This window comes from Dendrobium catenatum, unplaced genomic scaffold (assembly GCF_001605985.2).
Source record: "Dendrobium catenatum unplaced genomic scaffold, ASM160598v2 fragScaff_scaffold_998, whole genome shotgun sequence".
Classification (NCBI taxonomy): domain Eukaryota; kingdom Viridiplantae; phylum Streptophyta; class Magnoliopsida; order Asparagales; family Orchidaceae; genus Dendrobium; species Dendrobium catenatum.
In genome coordinates this window covers 2,137,718-2,159,134 of record NW_021319460.1, presented here as the reverse complement: position 1 = coordinate 2,159,134, position 21,417 = coordinate 2,137,718, and the positions used below count along the sequence as shown (strand labels likewise).

Below are 21,417 nucleotides of genomic sequence, written 5' to 3'. Positions count from 1 at the left end.
TTATTTAAAATAGGCCCATTTATAAAAAAGAGTTTGTTTTAAGTTTAAATTAGCTTAAAAAACATGTTGATGGAGAAATCTAAAAAGGAGCAAATACAAATTTCAATTATCCCGTTACAATAGAAATCAAAAACTTCATTAAACAATTTCGTATATATATATATATATATATATAAAAGATTGTATGAACTCCTATTTTTATAACTTAGAATCCGCTCCGAACGATTGCAATTATTAGTGAAGCCGATAATGTAGTTGCCATACAAAAAAAATGTTACACAAAATTATTGTATAAATAATAATTTATTTTGTTTGAAAAATATAACTGCCATCAAAATAGTTTCCATTGATGTCATCAGTGTACATAAAGTACTTTTATGATATTTATACCAATGGGAAATGCACAAGGAAGCTTCTCTTCGACAAATGTACACATCCTGGAGTTTATTTCCGTTGTACAAATTCCTATTGCGAGCTCTAAAATTTACCTATTTTCGGACATATTTTTGGATCTTGGTTTGGGCTTCAAAAATCAGGGCGGATCATCCTTTAACCCAGGGGAGGCAATTGCCCCCGGACAAAAAAAAAACTTTATTATATTGTTTGTTAGGTGATTTGTCACACTCTATTTAATTTTTACTTTTTAAGATTGGATAGAATAGGATGTAAAAGAGTCAGCAATTTTATTTTCTTTAATTTTTACTTCTTAAGTTTGGTCACATAATTAATAGTATATGCAATTTGGGTGACCATGCATACAGAGGGGGAGAGAAATTTTTCAACTAATTGTACTGTATGATTTTCAATTGTACTATTAATGACTAACTTTTTAAATTTTTCTGTTTAGGCAAAATACTTTAACATGTTCAAGCTTCCTGCATTCAAAACAAACTATATCATAAGAATTTTTAAAATTTTAGCTACCCTTACATTTGCTCCATTTCTAATGGTGTTTTTATTTCTTCCTTGGAAAGCTTTAGAATTGCATAGTGATTAAGGCAACATCATCACTTTCAAAACTGGAAGAATTAGTATCTGTATCATTAGCTTTCAGCGCCACAATTTTCTCCTTTTTTCTCACATGTATCAAGTTGTCTTTGGTTCACTCCTTGCTCGTAAGCAATGAGTGACCCATGTAAATTATTAATAGAATAAATATTTAAATCCTTAGATTCAGTTATTGCAGTAATCTTAGCATCAAAGGAAGAAGGCAAGCATCTCAAAATTTTATTAATTTTCTCATAGTTAGTTAGCTCTCTTCCTAAAGCATGTAGTGAGTTGACAATTTGACTAAATCTACTATACATTTCAGATATCGAGTCACTAGGTTTCATGCGAAAAAAGTTTGTAGTCATGTAGTAAGATATTCAACCTAAATTGCTTAACTTCATTTGTCCTTTCATAAATAATACACAATCTATTACATATTTTTTTACCAGTAGCACAAGTTGAGACACGCATATAATCCTCTAATTCAAAGCACAGAAAAAATAGTTTAAGCATTTTGCATTAAATTGTGCTAAATCTCTATCAGCAAAAGTCCATTCAAAAAAAGGAAATTCAATTTTTATGCAATTAATTTCACGTGACGGAGGTGAATAACCTTCTTTAACAAGCATCCATATGCGATAATCAATTGATTGTAAAAATATGGACATGCAGAAATCAAAAGGTATATAATCAAACAATGGTGGTCTGGTAATAGAATAACCTTCCACATTATTACGATTACCAAAGTTAAACATGAATCAAAATTCAAAAGTTTTTAAAAACTAGATTTTATGAATCCCGCTCATATACTACTTGAAAGTTTGTTAGAAATGTTAAGCCCTTATGTGTGAAAACCCTTTTTCTTTCGTGTTCAGCTTGTTTTGAATTTTCCTTCCAGGTTCGTCCGTACGAAGTTGGGTTCGTTCGGCATGAACAGTTGAAAGCCTTTAGACAGAGAGCTTCATCCAGGGATGAAATTGAACATCGTTCGTACGATGGCAACCCGAGGAGATCGTCCCTGTATGAAGAGAAAATTTCATTTGTACGAACTTTATTTGTGAACAACCCGAGGAGATCGTCCTGGGACGAACTACGAATATCGTCCGGACGATCAGGGTAAATATCTCAGCCATTAAATATCTATTTCACGTTTTTTGAAGAGAGAGAAAATTAGGAGAGAGAAAAATGAGGAAAAGAGGAAGAATGCCGCATTTTGGGCATCTTCGGTTCGTTTTCGTCCGTCGCCGTAGTTGGGAAAGTTGATCGACTCGAGGTAAGGCACATTATGCCTTTCTCAATTTTCAGAAATGTGATTTTTGACAGATTTTATGTTTAAGATTTTATTTCCGTTAGCAAAAAACGGGTATATCTTTGCACTGGTAAAACTTTTACAGCGTAACTTTTGGTATGTTTTAGAGATTGTAATTTTGCACGTCTTGAGTATTTTATGGAAGTTTTTCACCGGGTATTTTGAATTCTGTGGAGTTTTTATCGAATAGTAAATTATCTAGTTGTTGAAAAATATTGTTTCAATACAAGAAAAGTCTTGAAATGACGTTTTACACGATTTCTATTAATTTGGTGATTTTCTAAAATTATGCATTCTTGATTCATTGGCTTTCTGTCGTCAGTCACTATACGAAACTGTAAAATTTTTATATGTGCTCAGTTACTCCGTATTTTTTATGATATGGTGATTTAATGTTTGATGTGATTTGAATGATATCAGAAGGGAGTTATAAGGGGCCAGAATCCTTACAGATTCTGTATGTGTCAGAGAAGGGAGGCATAATGGGCCAGAATCCTTTAAGATTCAGCCTAGGTTCGGAAATATGAAAATGAATTCTGATCTGATAATTTTGTATATATGATATATTCTGGTGATGTAATCACAAAGGGATGTATAAGGGGCCAGAATCCTTTGAGATTCTGTCTGAGTCAGAGATATGTGATCTGATATGTGATTTGAAAAAAAATGTTATTTGTGATTTATACAATTCTGTGATACGAATTTGATTCAGTTATTTTGTATATGTTATTTGATTTACATCTGATTATCTATTATGAGGGAATATCTGAAGTCTATTTATTTATCTGTTCTGTACGAATATCCACATTCTGTTTGATTATATGATTTCTATATGATTATCTAAATTCTGTACGGCTATTTGAATAAACTATTTTTAAAACTTTTTGTGAGTATTTTGATATTAGAGTTTCTGGAGATTTTGATCGGCTAGTGTAGTCTTACTGAGCTGTTAGCTCACTTTGGTTATCTTCATGGTTTTTAGGTTCTGTGAAAGGGAAGGAGATTTTGGACTAGCCGTTCAGTATCTGATCTGAGATTAGGTATTTTGTACTTTTGATTTTTTGTACAGTCATGACTTTGCTATTCTATTATATACTTTCTGTTTAATAGTCATGCACTGTAATGTACATGATTATTTTGATGAAAGACTGAAGAAAATGTTTGATGAATCTCTGTATATTTGTATATTTATAATAGCTCTATAATTTTTCTATATGTCTGGTTATTGGAAGAAAGTATGAAAGCAAATTCCAAAGCTAGATCCTGGGATTTATCCATCGCGACTTAATGCGATGGGATCCGTCCCGTCGGGTTGGGTCGTGACAAATTTAAGTGGTATCAGAGCAGCAGTTTTAGAATTTGTATTGTAAAACAGAGCTATAAGAATTGATCTGTAAGTTTGATGGGGGTAGTTTTAGTCAATCTGGGTTTTTATTATTTTTGTTTTATGTGCATAGTTGCTTTCTGTGTGATTATGGATCTGCCAGACCCAGATATGACTAATGGGCAGAGTGCTAGTCAGGTAGCCCTTGTGAATAGTTCTGCCCCAGTATTTGGTTCATATAAAGTTTCACATTTTGATACGTTGGTTGCTCAGATGATGAGCAAGACCCAGAATAGAGTTTCTGCTGTTAGATCTGAAGATGTAGATAAACATCTACAAATAATTCTGAGATTGAAGTCTCCAAGATTTGAGGGCACTGTTGAGCCCATAGCAGCAGAGGATTGATTGAGGATATTGGAAAAGATATTTGATGATATGCAATCTCCTCCTGATAGAAATGTACCATTAGCAATTTTTTTGTTGGATGGTGAAGCAGTGAACTGGTGGATGGGCCAGCAACAGGAGAAATTTCAAGGTAAATTGAACTCTCTGATTACATGGTCTGAAGTATTTAGATCTTGATTTGTACCCCCTTTTGCAAGTCAGCAAATATAGAAGACTTTTTTTAGATTGGTTCAGGGGAGCAAGACAGTTATGCAGTACGAGGCAGAGTTTACTGCTTTGGCAAGATATGCTCCTTAGTTGGTCAGTACTTCTACTGAGAAGTGTTATAGATTTCTGAGGGCACAACGAGATAGTCTGAGGCAACCCTTGGTACCATTTCATATTTCTGATTCATCTGAGCTTGTGGAGAGAGCTCGACTGATAGAGAATGATCTGATGGCTACTCAGCAGCGGTGGACTGCTAGTAGAAAGAGATTTAGTGGAGATGCATCTGGCAGTAGTTTTTTTGGAAAGAAAAATAGATTTGTATCTGAAGATTCCAATATGAGTAGATAGTCAGTATCTGCTACAGTTTCTGGTAGTGGCAGTATGGCCAGTTCTGGTTCAATTAGTGGGGCGCCGGTGTGCCAGAATTATGGACGACGACATTTTGGTCAGTGTATAGGATGACTGGTCAGTGTTTCAGATGTGGTCAACAAGGACATCGGATTGCAGAGTGTCCACAAGCCGGAGTTGATCGTCCAGATCGGAGAGCTTTATTAGACCGGCGGGAAGGCCGAGGATAGCTCCTCCCCGTACTATTTCTGAAGGATCATCTGGTAGAGCATATTGTTTAGGTTCTATGGCAAGGAGACCACCTAGTGGTAATCTGAGGGAGCCTAGTAGTTCTATAGCTCCAGTTCAGCCACGTGTGTACAGTTTGAATCAGCAAGAGGCTCGAGATACTCCGGATGTGGTGACAGGTACAGTTTATATTTTTGAACATCCCTGTCATGTTTTGTTTGATTCTGGAGCTAGTCATTCGTTTATTTTCGATCGCTATTTTGATGCTTTGCAATTGGCTTCCGTTACGTTACCTGTTTCACTTTTTGTTATTTTGCCGGCTGGAAATAATTTGATAGCCCAGAAGTTTTGTTTATGTGAGATTGAAATTTCTAGAAAGAAGTGGAAGTCCTATTTGATTTTGCTACCGATTTCTTCATATGATGTTATTTTAGGTATGAATTGGCTGATTCTGTACGAGGCTTAGATTGATTGTCTTTTCTAGATGGTGAAAGATGTGTATTCAAAGGATTAAGAGGTGTTGTATCCTGTTTGATTTTTGTGTTGAAAGTAAGAAGATTGTGGAAGAAGGATTGTATGACATTTCTGGCTTCGGTACTGGATATGAATATAGATGCGGGTTCTATTTCTGATATCCCAGTTATACAAGACTTTTCAGATGTATTTCCTGAGGAGTTGGTTGGTTTACCTCCGGATAGAGATGTTGAGTTATGTATTGATGTATTTTCGGGTACGTCCCCGATATCTAAAGCTCTATAAAGGTTGGCACCTAAAGAACTCGCATAGTTGAAAGTTTAACTCCAAGAATTGGTGGATAGAGGATTTATAAGTCCAAGTGTTTCTCCTTGGGGAGCACCTGTTTTGTTTGTGAAGAAGAAAGACGGTACAATGCGTATGTATGTTAATTACAGATAATTGAATAAAGTTACAATAAAAAATAAGTATCCATTGCCAAGGATTGATGATTTGTTTTATCAGCTTGTTAGATCTTCTATATTCTCAAATATTGATTTGAGATCTGGTTACTATCAGGTGAAGGTGAGAGAAGCTGATGTGATGAAAATAGCTTTATGTACTCGGTACGGATACTACGAGTTTTTAGTTATGCCATTTGGTGTAACCAACGCACCAGCTATTTTTATGGACCTGATGAATAGAGTATTCATCTGAATCAGTTTGTGATCGTCTTCATAGATGATATTTTGGTATATTCTGCTTCTAAGGAAGAGTATGTCAGATATTTGAGAAGTTTGTTGGAGACTCTGAGATGACACCAGTTGTATGCAAAATTCTCCGAGTGTGAATTCTGGCTGAAAATCATTTCTTTTCTGGGATATGTAGTAAGCGGTGAAGGTATTTCTGTCGATCCCCAAAAAATTCAAGCAGTTGCTAATTGGCCAAGGCCTACTACAGTATTTGAGATACGTAATTTCTTGGGCATGGTCGGATACTATAAAAAATTTATGAAAGGATTTTCTCAGATTTCTGCACCTCTGACGAGACTGACTCAGAAGTCAGTAGTTTTTGTTTGGACACCAGACTGTGAGACTAATTTTTAGATATTGAAGGATTGTTTGACTTCTGCTCCAGTGTTAGCACTTTTATTTGGTACAGAAGGATTTCAGGTATTCAGTAATGCTTCAGTGAAAGGTTTGGAATGTGTTCTTATACAGCATGGTCGGGTAATAGCATATGCTTCAAGACAATTGAAACCACATGAAAAGAATTATCCGACGCATGATTTGGAATTGCCTGCTATTGTTTGCTTTGAAGATTTGGCGTCATTACTTGTATGGCATAAGGTGTGAGATATTCACAGATCATAAAAGTTTGAAGTACATATTCACTTAAAAGGATCTGAATTTGAGGCAAAGAATGTGGCTTGAGTTGATCAAGGACTATGATTTGACTATTCAATCTCAACCTAATAAGGCTAATATGGTGGCAGATGCTCTAAGTATGAAATTTTCTAGATTATCATGTGTTTGACTCACTTCTGATGAGTATCTGATACGAGATATGGAAAGATTACAGATGGAGGTATTATCTCCTACTGATTCTGGAATAATAACTCAGATGATTATTCAGCCCTCTTTGGAGGAAAATATTCATGAAGCTCAGAAGTCAGATGCTGAATATTTGAAGTTGATTGATCATATCAAATCTGGTAAGAAACCTGAACTACGAATTTCTGATTATAGTATTATTTTCTATAAGAATAAGCTGTGGATTCCTATGTCTGGAGATATGAGGAAAGAGATTTTGCACGAATCTCATTATTCAGGCTCATCCAGGAAGTGGTAAGATGTACGGAGATATGAAAAAGCTTATTTTGGTGGCCTGGAATGAAAAATGATATAGTAGAGTTCATTTCAAAATGTGAAGCCTGTCAGCTAGGGAAGGAAGAAAATCAGTGACCGGGAGGTCTTTTGCAATCGTTGTCTATCCCTGAGTGGAAGTGGGAAGAGGTAACAATGGGTTTTACTATGGGATTCCCCAGATCAAGGCAAGGACATGATGCGATTTGGGTGATTGTTGATCGATTGACGAAGTCTGCTCATTTTCTTCCAATTAGACAGATGGATCCGGTGTATAAGTTAGCTCAGATTTATGTTAAAGAAATTATCAAATTATACGGTGTGTCAAAAGTGATTGTATATGATCGGGATAGCCGGTTTACTTCCAGACTTTGGAGAGGTATTCATCAAGGATTGGGTACAAAGTTGCATTTCAGTACGGCTTTTCATCCGCAGACTGATGGACAGTCTGAGAGGACTATTTAGGTACTGGAAGATCTTTTGAGATTATGTGTTCTAGATTTTGGAGGCAGTTGAGAAGATTATATCCTACTGTTAGAATTTGCATATAATAACAGTATCAGTCAAGTATTAGCATGGCACCGTACGATGCTATGTATGACAGAAAGTGTAGAACTCCTTTGACTTTGACAGAAGTGGGAGATAGACAAGTTATGGGTTCAATTTTTATGGATGATACTGTAATGAAGATCAATCTGATTAAAGAAATGTTGAAATCTGTATAAGATAGACAACAGAAGTATTATAATCAAAAACACAGCCTGGTTGAATTTCAGATTGATGATTTTGTGTATGTCAAAGTCAGTCCTATGAAAAGTGTTAGCAGATTTAGAAAAGTAAGCAAGCTTAGTCCGAGGTATGTCGGACCTTTTGAGATTATTGAAAGAGTTGGTAATTCTACTTACAGGTTGTTATTGTCTGATCAGATGTCTGATATACACAACGTGTTTCACGTATCCTCTTTAAAAAAGTGGATATCTGACTCTGGAAAGAAACTTTATGCTGAAGATATTGAGGTTAAGGTGAATCTAAGTATTGCACTAAACTCAATGACTCTCTTTTTGCTCCCATAGCAAGGTAGAGAAGCTTGTACAAAAACTCCTTTCTACCAACCTTGGTGAGGTAGAGAACCCAACTCATTCCACTTCCTCCTGAAGCAGACAGAGAACCTAACTTCATTTGCTTCCTCCTGAAGCAGGCATAGAACCTCGATCAATCGCTGAAGTAGACCTCTCTAGAACTTCCAAGGAACCAGGGACGATGACTGGAGAAGACGATGCGGATCCTTACTTGGAGCAACCTTTGTGAAACCCTCGCAAACTGACACTCACAAGATCCTCTCTCTCTCTCTCCCAATCACTCCCTCTCCTCTTGGCTCTCTCAAGTCAGGACACCACCAAAAGATCACATCTTGAGTAAATAATAGATCTTATATAGAAAGGCTTTAAATTTGCCCTAAATTACAATTAATAGACAAAGATGATCCAGGATGATCGACGGATCGTCCTGTACGATCATTGCAAATTCCGATCAATCAGCCATGATGATCTAGGAGAGGCTGGACGATTAGAATATTTATTTGTTCTGATCATCTTGGACGATGGGACATCATCCTGTACGTTTAGTTCAAGATGTCGAATAACATCCAGACCATCACTCTATTCAGCTAGACTTTACTTGTCTGGATGATGAAAAAATAACACATCATCAAGGGTAATTTCTCGATCGTCATGTATAATTAGTTCAAAACGTCAAATATTATCCAGACCATCACTCTGTTCGGACAGACATTGCATGTTCAGATGATTAAAAAACAACTGATCATCCATGACGATTCTAAGATCGTCCCGTACGATTAGTTCAAATCAATACATATCGTCAAGAATATCATTATGGTCGTCCAGCAATAAACTAAGATTTGTTTAACTGATCATCCCAGACGATATAATTGATTAATCAAACCTTAATTACTTTTCTTAATCATCAGACTAATTTAGGCATAATTGTAATGCATCATCTAAGACGATGTCAAAAAATAATAACATGCCTAAAAGAGTTCGCGACTGATTCTTTCTGATTTGAGCATATCATCCACGACGATGCTAATATCATTTCGAATGATTTTCTTAATTTTGGTTGCCTTAACTAAGATGCCCTAATTAGGGTTTCTATTTTTAACTGATCATCTTGGATGATTTAGGATCATCCCGAACGATATGATCAAAAATAAAAAACTCTAAAACAGACAGAATTTTTTCCCCTCAGTGTGTGTGTGTAAGGTTACTTAGCATCAGAACCCACTTAATTACATTTGACTCAAGAAATGGTAAAAACACTTAAAGTACACTTACAAACTGACTTAGTCTTAATCTACCTAATTTTGAGCTGGCTTGATTTGTAATTGGCCTTGTGGACCTGAAACATTAGTAGGCAGGGCAATCGTAAAAAAAATAGAAGTGTCAGAAATATTTACTATCATCAAAATTATAATTCTTGAATTCAGATTCGCACTAAAGCCCATCAAGATTCTTTTCTTGATTTTCTCCAAATTTATAAAACAAAATTCTCGGTCCACCAATTTCACATAGGGAGGTACATAAAATGTTTTAAGCTCTTCAACATTATGAACCTCACGATATACGATTTCTCTAAAATATTGTGGAGTGATCAATTTAACTGTAAAAGTATTTTTTAAAATTGACATATTGCTCGCTTTTCTTAAAAAGATACATTGCCCCCAATTTGTATGATTAGGCTTGTAGGTATTTGAGATATCATCATCTTCCTCTATATCACTTCCCAAATGAAGTATAACTTTATCTTATTTAAGCAATGTATTAACCTTGTAGCGTTAAGGAGAAGCATGGAAGTCTTGAGGAGGGGAGTAAATGTGCAAGTCAGTTTGAAGGGTGTGTCTTGCATTTGAATCTTCAAGTGTATGGTTGTGGAGTAATTCAAAAGGCACTTAAAGTGGTTGAATCTATTCAGAAAAATAACATTTGACAATGTAGGTTGTCTCAATGGCAAAATGGCCCAAACTTTTTCTAGAATTGAGGGAAAATTAACAATTTGCTTTGACTTTAAAATACTACCTATATGAAGTTTTGAAATAGACAACTTTGTGATATTATAAGACTAAAAGCATATAGGTTTAATACCTCCTCTAGCCAAACTAGAATCTTGTCTTTAGTGTCTTTATTTGAAAAACATCTATCATCCATTTCCTTCTATCTTAGCAATGCATTACTTGAGTTTGGTTCCTTTAGAAATTTAAGAAACTCTAACCATGCATAAGACAATCAATAATAGTGAACAACTCGTATTTTGCTATGTTGTGGACCTTGAAGATTGGGCACAAAAATAGTGTTTTTGAGCAAATCTACAACTTTCACACATAGGAGGATAATTTCTCACAAACAACTTGAGGACTTTGACAGAGACTATATTCTTCCAAATCATCATTACAAGACATACAACAGCACCTACATTGCAATGCATGTTATATTCCCATCCCAAAAATGAGATCATGATAAATGCAAATCAATGATATCAATAGGCATCAGTATCTTTATTATTTACAACTTTCTCTACTTCAATAAAAATAAGATTATATTTTTAGGAGCTTGAATATTTTTTTTCTTTCTTATTTATTTCCATGCCACAAGATTCCACTGTTTCTGGTTCTTTAGCCCTGATACTACAGCATCTTGATTTCAATGAAAATTCGTGGTGCTTTGTGCATGAGATCTTTTCTGCTCCCCATTCCTTTTTTTCCTCTTAATATGCTATAATGGACAAATCATTACACCTGAATATAATCATATCATACAATAGCAAACACGAGTAATATTAGAAATTTTTTAAGTTATGTTTATGAGCAGATAAACAGAGTTCATTCTGGGGATGCTAATAAATGACATGATCTCAAAACACAGCTTAGACCTGACCAAAAAATTTTGAATTCAGGCCTACCCGTTTAATAAATGAGTTGAGTTCATATTCAATTTCACAACCCATTCATTATTAGGTGGGGTTCAGGTCAACCCACCAACTCGAATTTGACCCATGTTGATGGATGTACTTTATGTAGCAACAAATTTGTCTTTTTAATTAGGAATATTTATATAATATACTATTATATATTAAGATTTGTTGATTGGTACTATTGGGAAGGCTTGATTGATATTTTTCACATTTTTTGTACTATCTATTTGGTTTAAAATTATTTTTTTTTCTAAATATAAATGGATTAGTGGGTCGAGTCAGGCACACAGGTTGTCAGCTAGAGTTTTAACTTGTTTACTAAACGGGTCAGGTTAGAAAGGGTTCAAAGTGTGTGTGTGTTTTTTTTTTTTTTTTTTAATGGGTTCAAAGTGTGTTAATTTCGAATCAAATCTGAACCTAACCCGTTAATCTGTTTTGACACCCCTAATTCAATCTACTAGCAACATACAAAACAAAATTACATACTCACATATGTAAAAGAATTTAATAAAAATACACAACTCTTGTCCAAGATGTTTCATATGCATAACACCACTTAAATCATAGCATATATGAAAGTTAATTACAGAATGAAAAGAAGCACTCACTTGTCTATCAAAAACATCAACTCCAACCAATTTAATGTTGACATGGTCAAAGTCCTGATGCAACTCAACATTAAAATGAAGGATTAGTAGCAAATCTAATCACTAAAGAAAAACAGTGCAAACAAAAAAGAACTGAGACATACACAATCATTACATTTTCCAGAGCAGATAATAGGATTTAACTAATCTGTATTTATTTACAAGTTATATTTACAACGAGAATTTGACTTTTAACAAGACAATGGAAAAAAAGATTTCATATAGTCAATCCCACGTAGTGGGACAAAGGCTTGATGATGTTGTTGTTATTATTTATACATCACTAACCACAAAAGAGCAGAAAAGTTGTCACAGCCTGTTTGTACATGCAAAGATAAAGTATAAACCAAATATTCTTTAGGAGCATGAATCAACAACTCCTATTTGATTGAACTGCGCAAGAAAAGGAATGGATTTTAGTAAAGGTGAATACTGCATGAAATGATGCTTATGATGAAAGTAAGTTGAGCATTATTCAGAGCTGATGAGAAGCAGATAAATGATATTTTCCAAGGAAAAAAAAAGTAAAGCAATGTCACAGTAATCTTATGCAAAAAGAAGTAGAAGTCCAAATCTCATCAAGTATGAAATATGCACTATAATCAGCAAAACCAACTGCATAAATAAATGATGCAAACTTAGCTACACCTTGTAGTTCCAATTTAGTGATGCAAGATCAATTAGATGGAGATAGAACTCCCACCAAAAATCTACAACAAAAGACAAAAACGAACTTGTCAAAATTTGATAGCTTCCTCATACGTCTTTCTCAATAGATCATCCACCCTTCCTGGTACAACAGCCAAATCAACAATGTTGTTTGGTTGCCAATCTATATAACTTAAATATTTACAAGTAAACATAAAAAAATAAAGATTTTGCAGAAGCTTAGTTTCAATTGCCCCTGCACTGGCTCAAATCAATCCATCTATTTTTTTTTCCAATATGTGGACACTAACTGCATCCCGAGTATGACAGAATATCTGTCTCATGTGAAAAATCAGCAAATACGGTATTCCAAAGCTCAAAGAGCAAGGTTAACAACATATTCCAGATTATCTCCATTCCCTACAGTTGCCACATCTCCATTTGGAGCCAGTTGAAATCTCAATACCCTCCTCAACCCAAGGAGAGCAATCAGAATGTATACAGAGCCTACAAATCTCACATATGAGATCTGGAGAGGGGTTATAAAGTTTGCATTTTTGGCATTCAAAACCATCAAAAACATATTCCTCTTTCACCACGACTTCACTTTTCACGGACAAATTATCACATGGCCTATCAGAATAAGTGGCTCCATGATCATTCAACGTGATCGGGATATCCTGATGTTCTGTCATGCCCATAGGCATTTCATCTGTAGAAGACAATAACTCAATAAAAGAGAAGTAAGTTTGAGGTTCATATTCCATGTTCCCTGCCACATCAAGTTCTTGATCAGGTAAATGCTCTTCTTTGCAGATATTCTTGACGTCTAAGTTGCCATGACCATATAATTCGACACTATCCCATTCTAATGGTGCAGGCATCTTCAATGAAACACACATAGGGTTTGGTGCTGGAATATTCTGCATGCTTTGAGATGTTTCATGAAGTGAGTAACCAATCTGATCTGCATTCCACTCATCAAAATCTTCCTGTTTAACATGAGATCTAATAGAAAGATTTTGCTGGCCTTTTAATGATTCTAAGGCTGCAAATCTGTCTTCCATCTCAAGAGTTGTCTCATCAACTGGCTCAACTTTTTCTAAAGGATGTACGAGAGGATCAAATTCTACCCTATCAAAAGTGTCAGTATCGGAATTGGATATGGATGTGCTTGGAGACTCAGATTTAGGCAGAATATGCATAGCATCACCAATTTCTTCCGCATTATCAAGTTTCAGTGATTCCTCTAGTTTCATGTAGCCTATATCTGCATAGGGGCATTTAGGTGAAGATTTCCTTCGGCACTTGCAACACTTGAACCCTACTACATCAAGGACTTTGGTTTCATCAAGCAGCACAGCATCTGCATGACACCATTCTGCAAGTGGCAGGCGCACACACAAAATATAGATATTAAAAAGACACATAAATGTTTTCATGCTAAGAAAAAGGATTTTCAAAACAAGCAATAACTGCAAACAAACATAGTCCCAACTTACTTTTGCATGTGTCACAGCAAACATACATCAGGTTTGAATTGTAAGGCATTTTACATAAGCAACAGATCGGACTTTTTGATGAACATGATCCATCCTTAACTTTTAGTAAAATATTTTCCATCCTGAACTCCTTGCCTCCCTCAGTACCATGCTTTTTCCTTTTCCAGACAATACCATGTGTAAGCCATGTTCCCCCTTTTCGTTTAGATTTGCTTTTTGAGCAAGGAGTATGATTGGAAGATCTTGAATCGGATTTAACTTCCATTTTAGTAGCTGAGAGTGAGGTACTGCACGGCCTAGTCTGGGGAATGCCATTCATGCCAGGTGCTGACGGTGACTGATAGTTTCCCAGAAAGGAAGGTTTCAGGCTACAAGTCCTCTGCGAACTCTCAATTAATTCCGGGACTTTAGCAGAATAACATGACTTACACATTCTAGAAAATTCAGTATCATCTTCCTGCTTCGGAATTGAAGGCACTGAACAATCCAGGTGACAATAGTCTGAAATAAAGCAACAAAAAGAGAATGATCATAAACCTTGAAAGCCAAAATGAAAGTAGATCAGTGCATCAATAGGTGATTTGATACCTTCACAAGCCTTACACTTGACACCATACCTACAAATATAATAGAAATACATGTGTCAGAGAATAAAATATACCAAAATTTAGTAATTTTATCAAGAAAAAAGAATACCAAACAACAATTTTTATCTTTAAAACTAAATGATTCAGACACTGCAGGAAAAGATCATATGACTACCTCAGAAAAACATCTTTTTGACAAAATGAACACTTCACTGGATTCTCCTTTTTGCATGTAAGGTATGTGAAAATATCTCCCCAGTAAAATTTCAGTCCTCTTCTATAGAATTTTGCCATATTGTGCACTGTTGACACAGCAGGAAGTACTTCGCATGTGCCAACCTTTTCCTCGTACTCTTTTACCAAGTATAAAGGAAGATGAATTTCAGAGAACCACAGTTTCTCATTTCCATCCTGATCTTTTTCTGATTCCAAAACAGTTTTTGCTATGCGTGAAGGAAGATGCTTTTGATCACGAAATTTGAGTGCATACAGTATCTTATTTTCCCAAATCTTTTTATCAGATATAGATGCATTTCTGAAAATCATGACATCAGTTTCAGACCCTTTGGTATCATTTGGAATCTGCTCCGGACGAGTGAATTCTTTCCATCTTATATGAGCATCAAGATACCTAATCTGATCACCAATTTTGAAAATATGAATGGAGCAGCTATAAGGAAAGATAGAAAAGAAGCTATGTGCTGGGAAAGGAGGATAAGCTAACCTGAAGAGCAAGCTGTGATGCACTTTTACTCAATTCTACAGCAGCTCTCCATGCAACCTGCCGAGTTCTTCGACGATAAGCAGAGCTCTCATGGTATGAGATATCGAATACCCTTGTTCTGCCACCTTCAACAAAACAAATAGATAGGCATAATTTAACCTATATGTCAATTAATCAATGATAAGATACCTCAAAATACTTGCAAAACCCATTTTACCCTGTCGAGCAGCTTTCTTAGCTAGTGCACAAGGAATTGTGGCAGTTAGAAGTATGGCTTTCGAAAGCTTCCCACCTCGCCACCACTGCAAATAGTCGCATTTATCATCAGAAGATGCAGATGTAAGTTTGGATGGCTTTCTACCTCTTTTTAAACCACTTCCACGTTTTTGATTTCCTCCAGCTTGGCCAAATCCACTTGACGATTTGGGAATTTCAATTAAGTCATCCATAATTTTAGTCCATCCCCCTGAAAAAGCAATGCCACGAATATTCTGTTCAAGCTGCAACAACATTCAAGAGGATTGTCATGAACTACACCGGAGCAATACAAGGTAAACTTCACAGAAAGAGCATAACTAAGAAATATCTGGAATAATGAAAAGAGAACATTCATAAAGTTAATGATAACGTAATTGTTATTAAGATAAATATTAATGAGAAAACTACAAATGTAGTCAATACTTATGCTACTCAAATTAGCATAGAAGAAAATTATAAGAACATCAATTTTGGAAGAGTTGAACTAACACAATGTATACTAATGAACAAAAGGTAGGTATTGGAGGCCGCTTAAATGACCACGAAGATTATAGGATGCTATGAGAGAATTCAATGTAGATATATAATAGGACCAAAAAATGTAGGAGGAGAAGCTAATATTGATTTTACAGCAATCTATGATATTGGAATAGTGAGCACATGCTTTATGAAACAAGAACATGGTTACTTCAAAAGTGGAGATCATTTCACAAATAAATTTCTTCTTACATAGAAGCAAAGAAAAATCTTCATGCAAAGATTGTACAATGATTCAGGAGAAGGTGGTGGAATTTAAAAAAAGAGAAATTATTGATATTTCTAGATAGGTTGCTAAAAGAGAGAAATTAAAATTCTTTATTTGAGCTTAAACGGATGTGTAAAAAAGAGGACTAGTTCCACTAAGAATGTTGTTGTAGAAGTTTTAGGAGAGTCATGATTATAAAAAGCTAAAGAAAATAAGGAGAGAAGAGAGGAAGTAAAAAAGTTATTAAGGAAAAAATACACTTTTTAAAGATAATAAAATTTGAACACTGCTGAGGCTCATAATGCTCATAAGAAAACTGAAGAAATTATTTAGAGGAAATTAAATTCAAATTTTATTCCATGGAATCATTACATATATATACACTCTATGAGAATAAATATAAAAAGAAAGACAATCAATCTAATTAATTATAATAAATAGAAGAGGAAAGTCATTTGATCTAATTGATTCTAATAATATATATTCATAGATAATGGAATCAATCCCACAGATCTTGGTGTCATAGAGGAAATCTTCAACGGCAGCTGACAGTTGTATCCCACAAATTGCTAACCTCTCAAAGACGTGGGCCTCACGTTGGCATATGATTCAACACTCCCCCTCGCGTTGGGTTGTACATGTTATACAATCCTAACTTGCAAACAAACTTATCAAGTAAAGAGCCCGGTAGTGCCTTTGTTAGAACATCGACAAGTTCATGAGTTGGGGTATATACTACTTCAATTACTGAATTCTCTATTTTCTCATATATAAAGTTTCTATAAATAGTAACATGTTTTGTTTTATCGTGATGTATTGGATCCTTGGTATACTGATTGTAGCTTGATTGTCATATTGTGACTTCAATCTTTATTCCAAGTTCAATCAATACTAGTCTGATCTAAATATCTTCACAAATAGTAACTGCTAATGCTCTTATTTCAGATTCCACACTACTTCTAAAAATAACAGATTGTTTCTTGCTCCTCCATGTCACTAGATTCCCCCACACAAATGAACAATATCTTATGGTCGATCAACGATCAATCTGGCTTCTTGCCCAATCTGCATCAAAATAAAGGATTAATTTCCTATCTTCATTTTTCTTGAATAATAGGCCATTTCCAGGAGTGTTCATGAGAAATCTCAAGATTTGATATGTTGTCTCCATGTGCTCCTTCATAGGATTACTCATATATTGGCTCACCATGCTCACAGTGAACCTAATATCTGGATGGGTGTGGCAGAGGTATATAAGCTTTCCTACCAGACGTTGATATTTTCTTTTATCTACTGGAACCCCCTCTTTTTCTATCCCAAGTTTCTACCTAGAATTCATAGATGTAATGGTTGGTCTGCATGCCAGCAAGCTGGTCTCCTTCAATAGATATATAAGGTATACTTGCGTTGGAAAACAAATATACCTTTGCTTGATCGAGCTACCTCCATACTAAGAAAGTATCTAAGTGATCCTAGATCTTTAACTTGAAACTCCTTGGACAAAGCAATATTTCCTCTATATCATTTCCAGTAAGGATGATGTCATCCACATATACAATTATCACTGCTACCTTGTTTCTTTCTAACTATTTCAAAAACAAGGTATGATCTGTCGGGCATTGTTTAAAACCATGGCCTTTTACATACTTTGAGAATCTTCCAACCATGCTCTAGAAGACTGCTTTAATCCATACAAGGATTTCAACAATTTACGCACTTTGTCCCTTCCATAAAACTTTTGAATCCCCATTTGAATCTCCATGTAAACTTATTTTTTCAGGTTCTCATTAAAGAATGCATTCTTGATATCTAGTTGATGTGGGGGCCTATCTAAATTTGCTGCTAAGGAAAGAAGAATCCCGATGGTATTAAGTTTTGGTACATGAGCAAAAGTTTCCTGATAGTCTATTCCATAAGACGGAGTGAATCCTCTTGCAACTAGTCTTGCTTTCTGCCTCTCAAGACTACCATCCTCCTTATGCTTTATGGTGAACACCCATTTGTAGGTCACAACTCCCTTTCCTGGTGGGAGATTTGTAATTACCCATGTTTGCTTTTTCTCTAAGGCCATAATTTCTTCTTTAACAGCTTGTCTTCACCCTGGTTGATTCAAAGTTTCCTGAATGTTGGTCGGAATCTACACATCATCCAACTTTGAAAGAACGACTTAATAAGTGTTTAATAATCTGCTATAGGAGAGAAAAGTTTTTGATTAGATACTTGGTGCATGATTATTTCTGGCCATTTGATGACTCTATCTCCTTTTGAACTTCCTCATTTTTCTCCTCTGTATGAATCTCTATAGTTGTTGGGTCTATTGAAGGAGGTTTAACAGGTACAAGATGTGTCTTGCTACTCTGCCTATACTATTTTTTCTTTCTTTTCCTTGAGTATACATATTGTTGTTCCTTAATTGTTGCTCCTTGCCAGGATTGATTAGGACTCATGGGTGGAAGTAATAGGTCCGAAGGTGGGAAGTTGAGACATCGGAGATATACCTTGGGAAATACTCGTGGTTTGAATATTTTGTGATATTTGTTCATTTTTACTGAAATCTATTTGGTTGTATAATAAGGAATTTCATTCCTAATTTTGAAATTTTCCTTCACTCTCGTCCTAAATTTCAGAACAAGTGAAACATGGGTTATTTTCAAAAAAGGTGACATCCATGGTTTCAAATACCTAGAAGTTGGGAAAAAGCATTTGTAACCCCTTTTTGTCGGGGAATAGCCAATAAAGGCGCATTTTTTTTATCTTGGGTCAAACTTGCTCCTATCTTATGATATGAACAAAGACAGAGCACCCAAAAACTTTAGGTGGAAGATTTGATGATATGAACCGAGCATGAGGATAGGCTTTGAGTAGAGTATGTTTAGGTGTTTCAAATTTTAGTACCCGAGTAGGTAACCTATTTATTAGGTATGCAGCAATAAGAATGACTTCCACCCATAAATTTTTTTGGTACTTTTGTGAATAGCATAATATATCTGGCAACTTCCAGAAGTTACCTATTTTTCCTCTCAGTTGCCCCATTTTGTTCAGGCGTATACGCACATGAACTCACTTGGATTATCCGAACTCACTTGGATTATCCGTTGGCTTGATAGGTATTCTGATGTGGACATCAGACCCTTAATGTTCCCTTACTTTTGTGAATAGCATAATATATCTGGCAACTTCCAGAAGTTACCTATTTTTCCTCTCAGTTGCCCCATTTTGTTCAGGCGTATACGCACATGAACTCACTTGGATTATCCGAACTCACTTGGATTATCCGTTGGCTTGATAGGTATTCTGATGTGGACATCAGACCCTTAATGTTCCCTCAGAGATGTGGCCGATGATCGACAGCTATGATGACGCCTTTTTTTATTTCAATTATATGTGATGTATTTATTTATTTTCTGTCTTTTCCATTTATGCCCTTGCTTAAAGGATTAGTTCTTTGTAAGCCCCGAGGGCATTGTTGTCTTTTATTTTTTTTCCTTCTTGTATTTGTCTATTTAAGCCCCTCCTCTTCTTGGAGAAGGGCTAATGAAGATTATTATGAAAATTTCTGTGTTTTACTCTTGTGAGAGCTTGAGAGTTCTTGGAGAGAGCTTCGAGAAAGTCCCTTGGTGAAGGGCGACGCAATACCCACCAGTTTTTTAAGAGTCCGTGGCTCGTGATCGTTATCTTTTCCCCTCGTCTTTCTTCCCTTCCTACCCGCCACCATCCCACTTGCTCCCAAGCTGCCACCTCCCTTTCCTCCACCTCCTTCCTCAAATTCGCCACCAACCAATTGTTAGTTATCATCTACTAAGTCCCCAATCTCTACCGCCAATCTGCTCCCAAATCCCCCACCGGATTCCCAAACCCTCCCCACCATGCTGCCGCGGCTTCCTCTTTGTCCCCACCATTAATGAGGACTAATGGCATCATGAATTCCCCAAAATAACCCATTGAAGTTTAGGAAAGAAAAGCCCCAAGATTTGAAATTTAAATTTTGAATTTTTCAAAATCTTTCCTAATTTGCCCCGCCATTATTTGGAAAAGTTTGAATTCTATTCAATTTAATTTTAAAAATAATATGATTAATGTATTTTCCTCCTCATTAATTAGAGGGCTGCATTAAAAACTCTCAAATTCCCAATACCTCCCTTCTCACTCAATGCCGCGGCCACCCTTTAATGGGCCCCCATTCAATGCTCATTAATCACCAGACTAAATTAATTTGAGATCAATTTCAAATTAAGTTTTCCCCCCAAATTTTCTTAAATCTTAAATTAATTTCAGGTTTTTTTGAATCACTCCCCTCCCTCTTTTCTCCTCTATACGCCGGCCCCAATTTTCATGGCCCCCACCCCCCCCATTAACACCCCAATCAATGCTATTAATCATTCATTAATTTGGAAATCGAAATTTCAAATTAAATTCCCTCCAAGTATTCAAATCTGAAATCATTTCAGCTTTTTTGAAAATCAATCCCCCCTCTTCTAGCCTTTAATTATGTGAATCCCTGGTCATTCCTCTGCATTAAATTCTAAACTTCCCCTTGCTGCATGAAATTCCAAGCAAAGGAAACCTTGGACTGTGGGTTATGCCAGAATTCCCTATTGCTGCCAACGTCTGCTGTTCAAGTTTTCTGAGCCAAACACTTGCATCCCAGCCTCTTAAAGGATCCCCCCAACTGTTTGTCCAAGCATCCCTTGACTGAAAAATTGTTGTTGCCCTGAATTCTGCCTAAGAAACTGCTGTCCCAAGAGCAAAACGGTTTGCTGCCTTGGAATTTCCTGCACCACTCCCGGCTGCTCCATGTTGGCGGGAAAGCTCTTGGTTGCTGGCCCACATCTCTCTAGATTCAAATGGATCTGGTCAGAAGTGCATCTCTCTTATTTTGGTAAACCTCGACTCCGCTCTTTTAGCCTCTTAGTTTATTTCTCCAACGTGGTTAATTTTATTTCACAAAGATATTGTTTGGTCCCGCCGCTAAAGCCCAGAGTAATATGAAGAGTTGAGTGAGGTTTTCCTTGTAGTAGCTAGCCTTATTGTTAACAAAGGGATTCTTGTTGAACCATTCACGTATGCAAAAGTAAATTAATTGAATTGATTTTTATGTGCTTTCACTTCTGGCCGCTTAACCAACGTATTTATCATTTTAATTATTTTATGTTATCGTCAACCAACATGAGATCTTGCTTATTAATTGTTCTC

At 35.8% G+C, this 21,417-nt stretch overlaps 1 protein-coding gene and 1 pseudogene across 3 annotated transcripts in view; one reads left to right on the top strand and one right to left on the bottom strand.

Annotated features, from left to right (window-relative positions):
• Nucleotides 1–4,058: 4,058 nt before the first annotated feature.
• LOC114580391 lies at nt 4,059–7,594 on the top strand (annotated as a pseudogene).
• A 4,744-nt stretch (nt 7,595–12,338) lies between these two features.
• Nucleotides 12,339–21,417, bottom strand: part of LOC110106650 (DDT domain-containing protein PTM) — a 30,454-nt gene continuing 21,375 nt past the window's right edge. For 2 of the 3 annotated variants that reach the window (XM_020836603.2, XM_028697805.1), the window contains 6 exons: nt 15,439–15,721; nt 15,222–15,346; nt 14,673–15,133; nt 14,499–14,527; nt 13,911–14,411; nt 12,339–13,789 (listed from right to left, as the gene is read on the bottom strand). In XM_020836603.2, the coding sequence (XP_020692262.1) occupies nt 12,816–13,789; nt 13,911–14,411; nt 14,499–14,527; nt 14,673–15,133; nt 15,222–15,346; nt 15,439–15,721 (2,373 nt within the window). In that variant the 3' untranslated portion in view covers nt 12,339–12,815. Of the gene's footprint in view, nt 13,790–13,906; nt 14,412–14,498; nt 14,528–14,672; nt 15,134–15,221; nt 15,347–15,438; nt 15,722–21,417 lie in introns of all 3 variants that reach the window. The other variant, XM_028697806.1, reaches the window with a different exon arrangement.